The sequence below is a fragment of the Cannabis sativa genome, chromosome 7 (assembly GCF_029168945.1).
Source record: "Cannabis sativa cultivar Pink pepper isolate KNU-18-1 chromosome 7, ASM2916894v1, whole genome shotgun sequence".
In the NCBI taxonomy this organism is placed as follows: domain Eukaryota; kingdom Viridiplantae; phylum Streptophyta; class Magnoliopsida; order Rosales; family Cannabaceae; genus Cannabis; species Cannabis sativa.
In genome coordinates, this window is record NC_083607.1 from 52,776,666 (window position 1) to 52,790,505 (window position 13,840).

At 30.2% G+C, this 13,840-nt stretch overlaps 2 protein-coding genes across 2 annotated transcripts; both read left to right on the forward strand.

The window, feature by feature from the left end:
* The first annotated feature begins 6,401 nt into the window (after positions 1-6,401).
* Positions 6,402-7,502, forward strand: LOC115696622 (uncharacterized). Its single transcript, XM_030623515.1, has 3 exons — positions 6,402-6,512; positions 6,669-7,083; positions 7,195-7,502. The coding sequence occupies exons 1-3, from the start codon at positions 6,402-6,404 to the stop codon at positions 7,500-7,502; spliced, it is 834 nt and encodes a 277-aa protein (XP_030479375.1).
* A 152-nt stretch (positions 7,503-7,654) lies between these two features.
* LOC115696620 (uncharacterized) lies at positions 7,655-8,635 on the forward strand. The gene is made up of 3 exons (XM_030623514.1): positions 7,655-7,746; positions 7,899-8,094; positions 8,210-8,635. Exons 1-3 carry the CDS (start codon positions 7,655-7,657, stop codon positions 8,633-8,635), a joined length of 714 nt encoding a protein of 237 aa, XP_030479374.1.
* The last annotated feature ends 5,205 nt before the right edge of the window (positions 8,636-13,840 follow it).

Consider the following 13,840-nt stretch of genomic DNA (forward strand, 5'->3'; position numbering starts at 1 on the left):
TAACTAGCTGGACGGGGTGTTATGGACTAAAGGAAGCTTTGACATGGGACTTACAGTCCATCAACTCTAACAAAACCATAGGTGACAGATTTGTTCTTGTTGGTCTTGTCGTGGGAGAGCTATTCAAGTTTCCTTGGCTCTATTTTCTGGTATTGGGGAAATCACAAACTATTGCAAAGTAAAACTTTTGTGTTTTACTAATGTCATTCTAGAGTTGGATTTTCGATAAAGGGCACCAAATACAACTCCAACATTCTAACTGTGTATCAAGGACATCACAAAATACCACATTATGAGCCTGGTTCTTTGACAGAGGTCGCACACAGCATGGGGCTCTCATGGGTGATTTCATCAATCACCTTGAGGACAAGGTGAACTTCAGACGGCTGGTAATATTAGGCCCTAGGATTAGTATGGTGGGCTAGCATATATTAAATAAAAGGATATTTGAGTCTTTGTATTGGGGGTAGTGTTTAGGAGAGAATACAATAGTATATATAAGTGAGTAAGGGAGTAGTGAGGGTATGCAATAGGGCCTAAGGGCTCCCCACAATTGTAATTGCTGTACTCATACATATAATACATACATTTTTAGTGTTTGGCTACTATTTTGCTACTATTCTCTTATTACTTTGCTGCTATTTTTAACTATTTGCTATTGTTTCATTGTGTGCTTGAGTTTAGAATTCTCAGGCCCTATCACCTATCCATTAGTATGAAGAAAATCAGTTGAGGGTACAATAAACAATAAACAGGTCTACGCCTAATTCAAATTTCTTCCATGTCTAAGCCTAAAGCATATTTGGAGAGTCAAGGGGCAACAATGTTGGCTTCAATAATAAGTACATTGAAACACTCGTCAGCATACCAACGAAAGGCATGTAAGAATGTTTGGGCTTCTATTATGGTCTTATCATATATGCCTTTCCAAGGGGCGAGTTTTCAAAATTATAAGTGAAATTAGACAATATATGGAAATAATATCATGAGGTTATGGATTTTTTTAATTTTTTACATTTATATGGGTTTTTTTGTACTATATTTTTGTAAAAAAAAATAGAAATCTCATATTTGTCAAAACAATAATAAGTTTTGCCAGAGAATTTGCAGGTGCCGGAAAGTCATCGGTGCCAGAAAAGTTATTGTCACCAGAAAAGTTGCCAAAAAAAGCCACTATTATTAGAACAGTTCCCAAAAAAGTTACCGAAAAGGTCTTCATTACTGAAAAAGTCACTGGAAAAGTCACAAGAAGTAGATGTCTCAAATATAAATAAAAATAGAACATGTTATATAATATAATGAATAAAATAAATAACACAAAATAACTCAAACTAGTTATAATTAAAATATAATCGGTTCTGTAACATAACACAAAATAACTCAAACCAGTTATACTTAAAATAGAACAAGTTCTATAACAGTGTTACAATGAATAAAAATAAATAATACAAAATAATTCAAACCGGTTATAACTAAAATAGAACCGGTCATATAACATATTGAATGAATTATTTGTTGGAAATATTTTACTAGGATCTAGATTTACTACCATATATGTTTCATTAACATCCTAATATGAATTCTGAAACAATGAAATAAACACATATAAAGTTTAGGAAACCTTACATTGGGTGCAGCGGAATATAATGACTCATTCCGTTCAGATCTCTAGCCCTTGATTCCTTTCTGTAGCAGAGCATCACCAAGATCTGAACCTAGATCTCTTTCTCTCCTTCCTTGAATTTGATTCTCCTTCTTGTTGATTGGATTCTTCACAATCTTCCACACTATGATTGAGATACCACTTGATGTGTGTGGGCACTCACTCATTCACTCAAGGTTCGAAAATAGAAGAAGAAAAGAGAGGAAGAGGGTGGCGGCTATGTATAGAATAGAAGGCTCAACTTTCATCTGACAGAGTTAAGTGTGAATGTGAGTCATCACTATCTATTTATAGGTAACCACCTAGGTTTAGGTTAGATTTATTTGGCATTAAAATAATGAAAAAATAAATGGTAAATTTCATTAATTGTGGCCTGCCATAGATAGGATAATGGGCCCCACTTGCAATTTTGCCATTTTGTCATTTTTCCATCCCATTTTCTCAAAAACGCCACTTTTCCAATTTAACCACTTAAATGCCAATTCTAATTATTTAATAACTAAAAATTAATTATAAAATAATATTGTCATTTAATGTATTTATTAATTAGACATATAAAGTCTCTTAATTAACAAATAAAACCTAGAATCTCTATTCTTCACAATTTTGCCCTTGCTTAGTGAAAATTCATAAACTAGACATAGTCTAACCTTAGAATTATAATTGATTAACTAAAATCAATTAACTGATTCTTACAAGCAGTATGGTCTCAACTAGTATGGGGACCATAGGCCTATATAACCGAGCTTCCAATAAGCCGAACCGAATTTACCAAGTAAATTCCTTAACTTATTAATTCCTTATTGAATCCACTCTTAGCACTTGTAATTACACTCTCAGTTATATAGAACGTTCTATATGTTCCACGATATAGATACGCTATTAATTATCCATTGTTATAATCCTAATTTGATCAATGACCCTCTAATAGATGATCTACATTGAATATGGACTAAATTACCGTTACACCTTCAATGTATTTTATCCTTAAAACACTTAGCTCCGTATAAATGATATTTCTGCAAAGTGAAATGAGATCTCAACCATTTATCTATGTTTAGCCAAGCTCGAAGGATATCATCGTTTCACTTCTAAATTCCTATAGAAGTTATAGATTCTATATTTATGTTAGCGCTCCCACTCAATTATACTATCATGTTCCCAAAATGTATGTATCACCATGACCCAAAAGTAGGCTTAACTAACAAATCAAAGAACATGTATAATGCTCTTGAGATCGAACCTAACCATATCAGGATTAAAATCATTTGATCTAGGATCAATAGGTGATATTGAATTGAATAGATATTACGGTAAATTTTAACATATCTAATCAAAGTTCAATATCGGTCCCTTCCGATGTATACTCCATACATCTGATACTTGTAAACTTTGCCAATGCCCTGGAAAGGACATACCACTTATCCAAGGTGTAAGAATACCTATCGCTGATTATCATGCCAGTCTAAATCCAGTAAACTGACAAATCAGGGAATAAACTTTTGAACATATAATCAAGATTATATTCCACTGTGTTGACAACACTATAGTCATTAACAAATTCATACGTTCTGGACTTAAATAGAATTTATACATTATATATATGATCATGAAATAAATCATGTGAACCATGAACCATAAAATGTTATTTCTGATCTTTATTAATAAGTATATCTGATTATATTGAAATGAGTTTTATTTAGGGCACAAAACCCAACATTATTTTGGTGTAGATATGGTATATATGTGTGTAATTATTTTGTAGGTTGGAGCATGGTGAATGAAAATTTTTGTTTGAGTTTTTTTATTTAACTAGTTTTTGTGTGTAGGTTTTTATCTTAGTTGCTTTATAGAATTAATTTTATTTGTCTTAAATTTTTAACTAGTTGATAAATATAAACGGTTTTTTTATATTATATTTGAGTTATTGTATGTTATTATTTGTATTTATTTATTTTGTTATTAAATCAGTTCTGTTTATATTTATGCCTCAATATTTTTTAGGATTGAGCCCCACTTTTTTTCTTCTTAAAAAAATATAACTGGCTTTATAAGATTTTATGGGTTATGAGGTATTTTGTTGTGGAACTAGTTTTGTTTTTAATTTATGTTTCAGTGTTTTAGAAGCTGATTTTCTCTTTATTTTTTAACTATAATCAGTTTGAGTTATTGCGTGTTACTTGTTTGTATTCATTATGTTATATAATTGGTTTTTATTTTAGTTATAACCAGTTTGAGTCATTTCGCGTTATTTGTTTTTATTCATTATAGTACTGTTATAGAACTGATTCTATTTTAATTATAATTGGTTTAAGTTATTTTGTATTATTTATTTTTATTCATTATGTTACAGAACCGATTATATTTCAATTATAACATGTTTGAGTTATTTGTTTTTATTCATTATGTTATTGAGCGAGTTCTATTTTTATTTATATTTGAGACATGTACTTTTGGTGACTTTTCCAGTGACTTTTCGGTGACTATGACTTTTCCGATGACTTTTTGGATACCAATGACTTTTCTATTGACTTTTCCGACACCAACAAATTTTCTAATGACTTTTCTGACAAAATATATTATTACAAGTTTTATTGAATTTATTTATTATTTTTTTTTTCATTTTTTGTACTTTAATTATTTTTTAATCCCATATTTTGTTACATTATTTATTTATACCATATAGAAGTAAATTTTACCATATTTTTCCATATTTACGAAAAAAAAACCCATATAAAAGTTAATATGTTGTGAGCTATAAAACTCACATTATTGTGTGGTTTATGATAATTACAGTAATTTGTGGGTATAAAATTATTGAAAGAATATTAAAGACTGTTTGGAAAGAGTATTATTTACAAAGTTTTGCTTTTCATCTTTAAATATTATATCTTTAATGTATTTTTCATAATTTAAAAAAGACAAATTAGTAATTTTTCCTCCTGAACTTTGACATATACCAAATTATACCCTTTGAACTTTTTTGGCCGTTAAAAATTCCTCCTGAACTATTGACATTGTTAGATTTAAGGACTTTTGTCTAATCTCATTCAATTTTACTGTTTCAGTGATTGTTTATGTACTAAATTATGCTCTCCAGACTTTGATATCTACCAAATTATGCCCCTCAAACTTTGATATCTACCAAATTATGCCCCTCAAACTTTGATATCTACTAAATCATGCCCCTTGAACTTTCATCCATGTTAGAATTTTTTTACTAAAATTAGACAAAAGTCCTTAAATTTAACAATCTTAATAGTTGAGGAGAAATTTTTAACGGCCAAAAAATTTCAAGGGGTATGATTTAGTACTTGTGAAAGTTCGAGGGGAAAAATTGCTAATTAGTCTTTAAAAAAAGGGATTTTTTCAATAATAAACTAAAAATGGAACAAATTTACATTTATGACCTAAAAAGGAAAATAAACAAAAATAGAAACTAAAAGTTGTTAATTACAAAAATACCGGCCAAGGAAAACGGAGACATCCATCTTCTTCGTGACCCAGCCGACAAACTTTAACAACCCATTCTCAACCATTTTCCTTCCAAAACTAGGAAGATCTAAAAAAAATGTAGATCTCAAGGAAAAACAACTTAGATCCCAAAAATCCAAATACAAAAACGGAAAGAAAAAAAAATCATCCAACCTCCATTGCTGTACAAAAAAAAATCAAAAACAACATTCAGTCAAAAAGCAAATCGCGTTAAAAGGTGAAGAATCGAAGAGAATGAGATCTGGAAATCATTGAAACTCACCCATGATTGAATCAGATAAAGAATTGAAGGTAATACAATTTTTGCATGAACATCCTCAAATATTTTATTCTACATTAATTGAAATTTATTATTAAGTAATGAAAACCAAAATAAATTGAAATAATAATGAAATATTGGTGAATCTGAACAAAAAATAACAACGATTTGCATGAAAAAAACATTAATGCATATAAATAGATGCTACAGAGTTTTATTCTGTAAATAGTTGTTCATGGGTTGTTTTCCAGTAAAATAATAGTTGATTGGGATCTGCAAACGAGAAAAGATGAATCTATTCTTATTAATTACTGAATGCTTCAAAATAGTTGTTTAATAGTTGATTTGACAGATTTAAATAGTCGTCCAGATTGAAATGTTATTTGCAAAAGTTGTTGCTGGAAAGAGTTGTTTATTAGTTGTTTTGCCAGATTGAAATAGTTGTTTGTAATTACTGAAACTGAAACAAATAAATAATTTACATTATTTCAGGATACAGAACCATTACAAATTTTGGTACAGAGCAATGGGTATTGGGATGACAACAAAAACTATGTTGAATATGAATCAAGTGGAGAATTAATTTCCACCAAATGCACTTTTGATGAACTACTTAGAATAATGATAGAAGAACTCCAATGCAACCCTGAAACAACACAAATACAACTGAAATATCAACTGAAGGAAGGAGGTCAACCACTACAAATCAAGGATGACAAAAGTCTATTGTTCTACATAAAGCTATTAACCAAAGAGGTTGATTTCACAAGGTACCCATTGTGTGTGAACAAAATCAGCAACACAGCACCACCTAACCAAACAATGGTGTACAACAATATGATGATGGCATCGTATGACAACAACTCAGCAGAGACAGATGTGTAGCAACCAAGAAACAACCCAGCAACAACTTTCAAGCAACAACTATCTGCGCACACAATTGGATCATTTCAAGATGATACATTTTTTCTAGAAACAAGGACCATGACATCAGAATCAATCATACAACAACCAAAAAACAACAGAGAAAAAATTATAGCAGTAGATGAATATTTCGACTTCACCGACTACGCAAAGCTTGTGGCTGCAGAAATGGTACAACAACTTGAAAACAACCAGGAAGAAGAAAAAGAAGTCAACAACACAGAAATGATTATCATCACTGACAAAAGACATGAAACAATAGAATAGGGACAAATTTACAAGGACTAAGGTACATTGATAAATACACTATGCTACTTTGCAATCAAGAAAACATTTCAATACAAAGTAGTGAAATCTTGCACAAAAGAATACAACATAGTGTGTTTGGACACAAACTGCAAATGGAGTTTAAAGGCTTCAAAAAATGGAAACACAGACACATTCATAACAAGGAGCTACCAAGAAGAACACACATGTGTGGTTCCAATAAGATTTGGAGATCAACGACAAGCTACAGCAAAGTTGATAGCAGATTTCGTAAAACCAAAATTCTTAAACCTGAAAACAAAGTGCAGCCCGGCAGACATAAAGGGAGAAATGAAAGACAAATACGGAATAAAGATGAATTACATGAAAGCATGGCGTAGTAAAGAGCGAGCACAAACGCAGCTACATGGAAATGCTAAAGAGTCGTACAATCTCTTGCCAAGATACCTGTACATGCTACAGAAAACAAATCCAGGTAAAACATAAAATATTTTTTTTCAAAATTATTTGTTGAACTGAAAACGTTGTATTTGCGTTGCTAAATTGAGTAACAGTTGCTTGAAAATACTGTTTGATTGAAATTTAGGAACGATAATCGACATAGAGAAACAAGATGATGATAGTTTCAAATATGCATTTGTTGCATTGAATGCTGCTATTAAAGGTTGGACAAACTGCAAACCAATCATCGTTGTTGACAGTACATTCCTAAAGGTCGTGTATGGAGGCACGTTGCTCACTGCCAACACACAAGATGCAGAATCGAAAATATTTCCACTTGCATACTGCATAGTTGATTCTGAGAACGATAAATCATGGGAGTGGTTCTTCAAAAAAAATAAAAGAAGCATTCAGGGTTCGAGAAGATCAATGCCTAATATCAAACAGACATGAAAGCATCATCGAAGCAACTAGTAAAGTATTCCCTGAAATAACACATGGCTACTGCATCTTCCACCTCTTATCCAACCTGAAAACAAAATTAAAAAAAAAATGCAAAGCATTTTAGAGGTCCATTCTTTGCAGCCGCAAAAGCTTACACAGAAATGGAGTTTGAATTTCATATGAGGGAGCTAGACAACTTGGATAAGCGCATAAGACCGTATCTGGAACAGATTGGCCATGAAAAATGGTCAAGGTATCATTCAAAAAACAACAAGTAAAACAAACAAAAAGTTTAACATGTTTTACAGACTCTGATATTTAAAACGTTGTATTTGGGTTGTTTTTGAGTTGCATATGAGTTGTATTATAAAAATGGAACGATGATACAAACTGTTTAAATGATAGGTACTCTACCATGACATCTAACATAGCTGAAGCACTGAACTCAGCAAATTTAGCAACAAGGGAAACACTAGTGACAACATTAATGGAGTGCTTGAGGGCACAAATACAAGAGTGGACATACAATAATAGAAACGAGGCACAAAAATGCACAACAAGGCTGACACCATCATCTGAGAAAAAACTCATTGGGAACTATGTACGGTCATTGCAACTAACACTAAGTTGATATTATTGGTCGCATCCAGTAAACTGAAAAGAGTTGTTTTCAATAGTGTTTTGGTTGTTTTAAAGTTGCTTCAAAAAACATGCAGGTGAAACCAGCAAATCAAAACCTATTTGAGGTGATAGATGAAGACAGAACAAGAATAGTAAACTTGAAGGACAGGACGTGCACATGCAACAGATTTCAAAAAGATGAAATGCCATGTAACCATGCAGTTACCGTCATGAAGGACTTGAACATAAACACATACAACTACTGTGCACACTACTACACATCAAAAGCATGGCTGCAAACATATGAAGAAATAGTATACCCAGTTGAAAACGTTAGAGAATGGGAACTACAAAATTTTTTTGAACACATCATAGTGTTGCCTCCAAAAGAAAGAATCAAGTCTGGAAGGCCGAGGAAAAGAAGAATGGCGGCAGCTTGGGAAACAAAGAAGCAAAACAAGTGTGGCAAGTGTGGGCAAAAGGGACATAACAAAAAGACCTGCAGAAGAATTACAACATAGAAGTACATACAACTATACAGCAACCAAAAAACAACTATACTGAAACATTTAGATAAACATACTGATTATTTCTATTGGTTGTTTCGTTAAATTTTAACTGAAACTTTTTATATGGAGATATATTGTAATGCCCGGTAAAAATATACATGTATTTTAAATTTTATTTGTTATACAATTTTTATGAGAATAAGTATTTTATTTATTTCTACAAATAGTGAATAGAGATAATTGCTTAGAATAGTATTGATAAATTTCTAAACATAGTTGAAATTATTGTAAGTGTCAAGGTAAAATTATGGTGTTTTTACGAATTAGGATAATTACCCAATTAAAGCCCAATATGAAAGTCTATTAGAGTTTTATAAATTATTTAGTGGGTTTAATTTATTGTATCAGTGCATTAAATAACTTTATAATGGAATGTTAAAAAAATTTGTAGGTTTGGATAAATTCGCAGGATTAAAAACTGTTTTAGTAAAATGATCATATCTAGAGATTTAGAGCTCCGATTGAGGTGATTCCAGTGGAGTTGAAAAGATAATTCAAAGATATATAAAATTTATAGAAATAGTTATATCATAATTCGGAAGTTATCTAGGTCAAAATTGAGCCTAAAATTACAAGATAGAGGGCTTACTTTTTAAATTTAAAAATTAGATATTTGTTGATTTAATAATATTTTAGCATTTTATTATATATTATTATTTCTAGTTAACCTAAACCTATTAGAATATGATATCTCATAATCTTCAGTACATGTTTTTTTATCAAACCCTAAACGTTTTATTTTTCTCTCCAAACCAATTAGTCAAAGTCTCATTCTTCTTCATGGTTGCCCCTCTCAAACCTTCTACACTTTTTCTTATTTTTCTACCTTCATTCTTAAAGTTTTAGATTTACGATCAAGACTTGCGGGCTTGAGACATCAAATAGAAAGTTTTGAAGAGATATGAAATATTTTCTTGCTCAATAATGCTAAATGTTATCTGGGGTTCAGACCTATTATATTTTTCGTTTTCAGAAAAAACAAGTTTCAGTAAAGTGATGATATCTGTCTTGATATTTATCTATTTTTAGAGATTTTTGTATCGTTGGAAAGCTTATTTGATGATCTAAAATTTTTATCATGAAACTATTCACTAATTCGGTGTTCTTCTATGTCGAAAATTATCATCTTTCTGCTATTGTTGTAATTCGTTTTCTTTATATTTCTAGAAAAAGTACTTTCACTTAAAATACAATAACTCTCTCAATTCTCATCCATTTTTAATGATTTATATGTGGTTTTAACGCTTATTCAATTTCCCATAAGTTTTATGAAGAAAAGTTTTGTTAATTCGAAGTCATACTATGTCAAAAAGTTAGTTTTTTTCAATATCATGTGATTCGTTTCTAGAATCTTGTTCTTGCAAAACTGTTTTGGTAAAATTGAAATATCTCTTTGAATATAATTCCAATTTCAAAGATTTTGGTATCATTGGAAAGGTAATTTAATTTCCTAAAAATTTGATGAAGATGTTATCTTCTAGTTCTGAACCATTCAATGTCAAAAGTTTGTATTTTTTATAAGTTGTGTAATTCGTTACTCTATATTTCTTCTCAGAAATAGTTTGAGTAAAACAATCATAACTTCCTCGTTTTAAATCAATTTTTAATGATATTTATATCATTGGAAAGATAATGAAATTTCCTATAATTTTTATGAAGACAACTTTCACTGAATTAGTATACTTGTGGGTCAAAAATAGTGATCTTTCTGCTGTACTGTAAGAGTACGAATTTTAATGTTAGGGCCTTGAACCATGTGTTGTTATAGGTAGTAATGACGAGATGACAAGTCTTAAGCAGCGGGATTTGAGATAAGGAAATTAGATAGTTTTGTATGTGTTTATCTACATAAATTTAAATTCTTTATGTATTGAAATTGATTTATGTATTATGTAATTTTACGTAAGTTTCTGTATGAGTACAAAGATTCATACTTGAATGTATTTTGAGTGTATTGTTGTGTTAATTAATATTTAGGATCTTGTTCTCAACAAGGAAATTCATTGAGGTTCTTGGAGTAGCAAGAAGGTGTTTTTAACAACTGAGGTGAGTCTTAACAACTGAGGTGAGAAGAGTGGACATTTGTGCACAGGGTGTATGTTGAAACATAGAACTGTATTATGGGTTTGTATTTACATGTTTTATTCTATGGTAGAGTGTTGTTTTATGCAAATGTTATTAGTGTGTGATAATGATAAGGCTTTTGACTGTTTGTGTGAGGATAGCACTTATAGGATAGGTGCTGCTGCTAGTGTGAGCATAGCACTGCAGGATATATTTTTGGCTGCTTGTATGGGTTTACTTACAGGTTATCCTATCATGGGTGAGTACAACTTGTGATAAGGGATTGCCCTATTGGATGCCAAGTGTGAGAACAGCACAAGGCAGGGCAAGTTACACTTCATGTATGATCAATATGAGTTGGAGTAGATTATCGTATGTGAGGAAAATGTGCGATAAGATACTATGTGTTATGTGTGTGAGTATAGCATGCATTAAGTAGGGGTGAGCATAAAATCCAGAAAACCGAAAAAACCATTCAAACCGACCTACCGAACACCGTTAAAACCGAAACCGATAAAATCGAAAACCGAAAAAACTGCTAACGGTTAAAACCGCTATTAACCTGTCGGTTTTTTTTTTTTGGTAATAAACCAACCGAAAAAAACGAAACCGACCGTTATACATATATTATATATTAATTTATTAAGTTTTTTTCATATATTATAGTTACTAATAATATAAAAAAAATACTATATTATTTTTTTATTCATATTAAAGTTAAAAGAATTGTAGTTGTAAAATGTAGAATAATATATTTATAGAATAAATTGGATTATTTTTTTTTTTTTAAAAAAAAGTTCGGTTTGGTCGGTTTAAACTGACCAAAACGAGGTTCAAAACGGTCGGTTTTAATATAGGTTCTGGATTGGTCGGTCGGTTTTCAAATTGCACCAATCCAAACCGAAAACCAAATTTTGGATTTTTATATAGAAAAAAGCCGACCAAACCGACCGATGCTCACCCCTAACATTAAGATTACAATGTGATATGATGTTGTGTTGTATGTGAGAATAATATGTGATATGACATGTTGCTATATGTATGCAAGTATGGTATGAATTGATTTGATGTTGTGATATTGTTATACTTATGACTATGTTATCTAGTTGGTGCGGTTATGTCCTACATAGCTCTTCTTAGTGGGTGTTAGCTCACGGGTACTCTGTGTGCAGGTAAAGACAAAACTAAACAGTGAGGATGGCGAGCTTGAGGCATGGATTACATGTTAGGGGATTGTCACGATGTTTTGGTTTAAAAATATTTCATTAAAGAATATGATTCAAATAATTTTTGTAAAGCTTTATATTTTAAGGTTATGAATAAATAAATGTTTTGTTTTAAAAATAATGAGATCTCATGCTTAGTTATTTTTCATTAAAGAAGTCTTTTATTGTCTTTATCTTAAATGGTTTTAAACAGACTAGTTAGTGTGACGTCTCGAGAAATCGGGGCGTTACATATATTGATAATAAAGAATTGATATTATGATCATTAAATACAAATGACATATATTATAGTTAAATAATTAAATGTTTGCAAGATCAATTAAAAGAAAGTTGAAATTAATATGTACCAAACAAAATTACATAAGTGATTAAAATGCAAGGTTAGTTGTTTGTATGATGGTTGTAATTAGGTTGTTAATGAGATGCTTTTGTGGGTAAAACTGAATATAAAAACTAAAAATCAAAAAGTAATTACAAAAATAAAACCAATTTCAATAAAAAAAAAAACATGATAGAAACAACAACTTGTAATACCCGATAAAAATATACATATATATTAAATTTTATTTGTTATACAATTTATATGAGAATAAGTATTTTATTTATTTCTACTAATATTGAATAGAGATAATTGCTTAGAAAAGTATTGATAGATTTCTAAACATAGTTGAAATTATAGTAAGTGTCAAGGTAAAATTATGGTGTTTTTACGAATTAGGATAATTACTTAATTAAAGCCCAATATGAAAGTCTATTAGAGTTTTATAGATTATTTAGTGGGTTTAATTTATTGTATGAGTGCATTAAATAACATTATAATGGAATTAATGTCACAAAAATTTGTAGGTTTTGATAAATTCGCAGAATTAAAAACTGTTTTATTAAAATGATCATATCTAGAGTTTTAGAGCTCCGATTGAGGTGATTCTAGTGTCGTTGGAAAGATAATTCAAAGATCTATAAATTTGTACAAATAGTTATATCATAATTCGAAAGTTTTCTAGGTGAAAACGGAGCCTAAAGTGCCGAGATAGATGGCTTATTTTTAAAATTTTAAAAAATTAGATATTTGTTGATTTAATAATATTTTAGCATTTTATTATATATTATTATTTGTAGTTAACCTAAACCTATTAGAATGCGGTATCTCATACTCAGTACATATTTTTTATCAAACCCTAAACTATCATAGTTTTAGTTTTCCTTTCCAAACCAATTAGTCAAAGCTTCATTCTTATTCATGGTTGCTCCTCTCAAACCTTCCACACTTCTTCTTATTTTTCTACCTTTATTCTTAAAGTTTTAGATTTAAAATCAGGACTTGCAGGCTTGAGACATCAAATAGAAAGTTGTGAAGATGTATGGAATATTTTCTTGCTCAATAATGCTAAATGTTATCTAAGGTTTGGACCTATTATATTTTTCGTTTTCAGAAAAAAAAAAAAAACAAGTTTCAGTAAAGTGATGATATCTCTCTTGATATTGATCCGTTTTTAGAGATTTTTGTATCGTTGGAAAGCGTATTCGATGATCTAAAATTTTTATCAAGAAATTAATAACCAATTCGGTGTTCTTCTATGTCGAAAATTATCATCAATCTACTATTATTGTAATTCGTTTTCTTTATATTTCCAGAAAAAGTACTTTCACTTAAAATATAATAACTCTCTCCATTCTCATCCATTTTTAATGATTTATATGTGGTTTTAAAGCTTATTCAATTTCCCATAATTTTTATGAAGAAACTTTTTGTTAATTCGAAGTCATACTATGTCAAAAAGTTAGTTTTTTTCAATATCATGTGATTCGTTTCTAGAATCTTGTTCTTGCAAAACTGTTTTGGTAAAATTGTAATATCTCTTTGAAT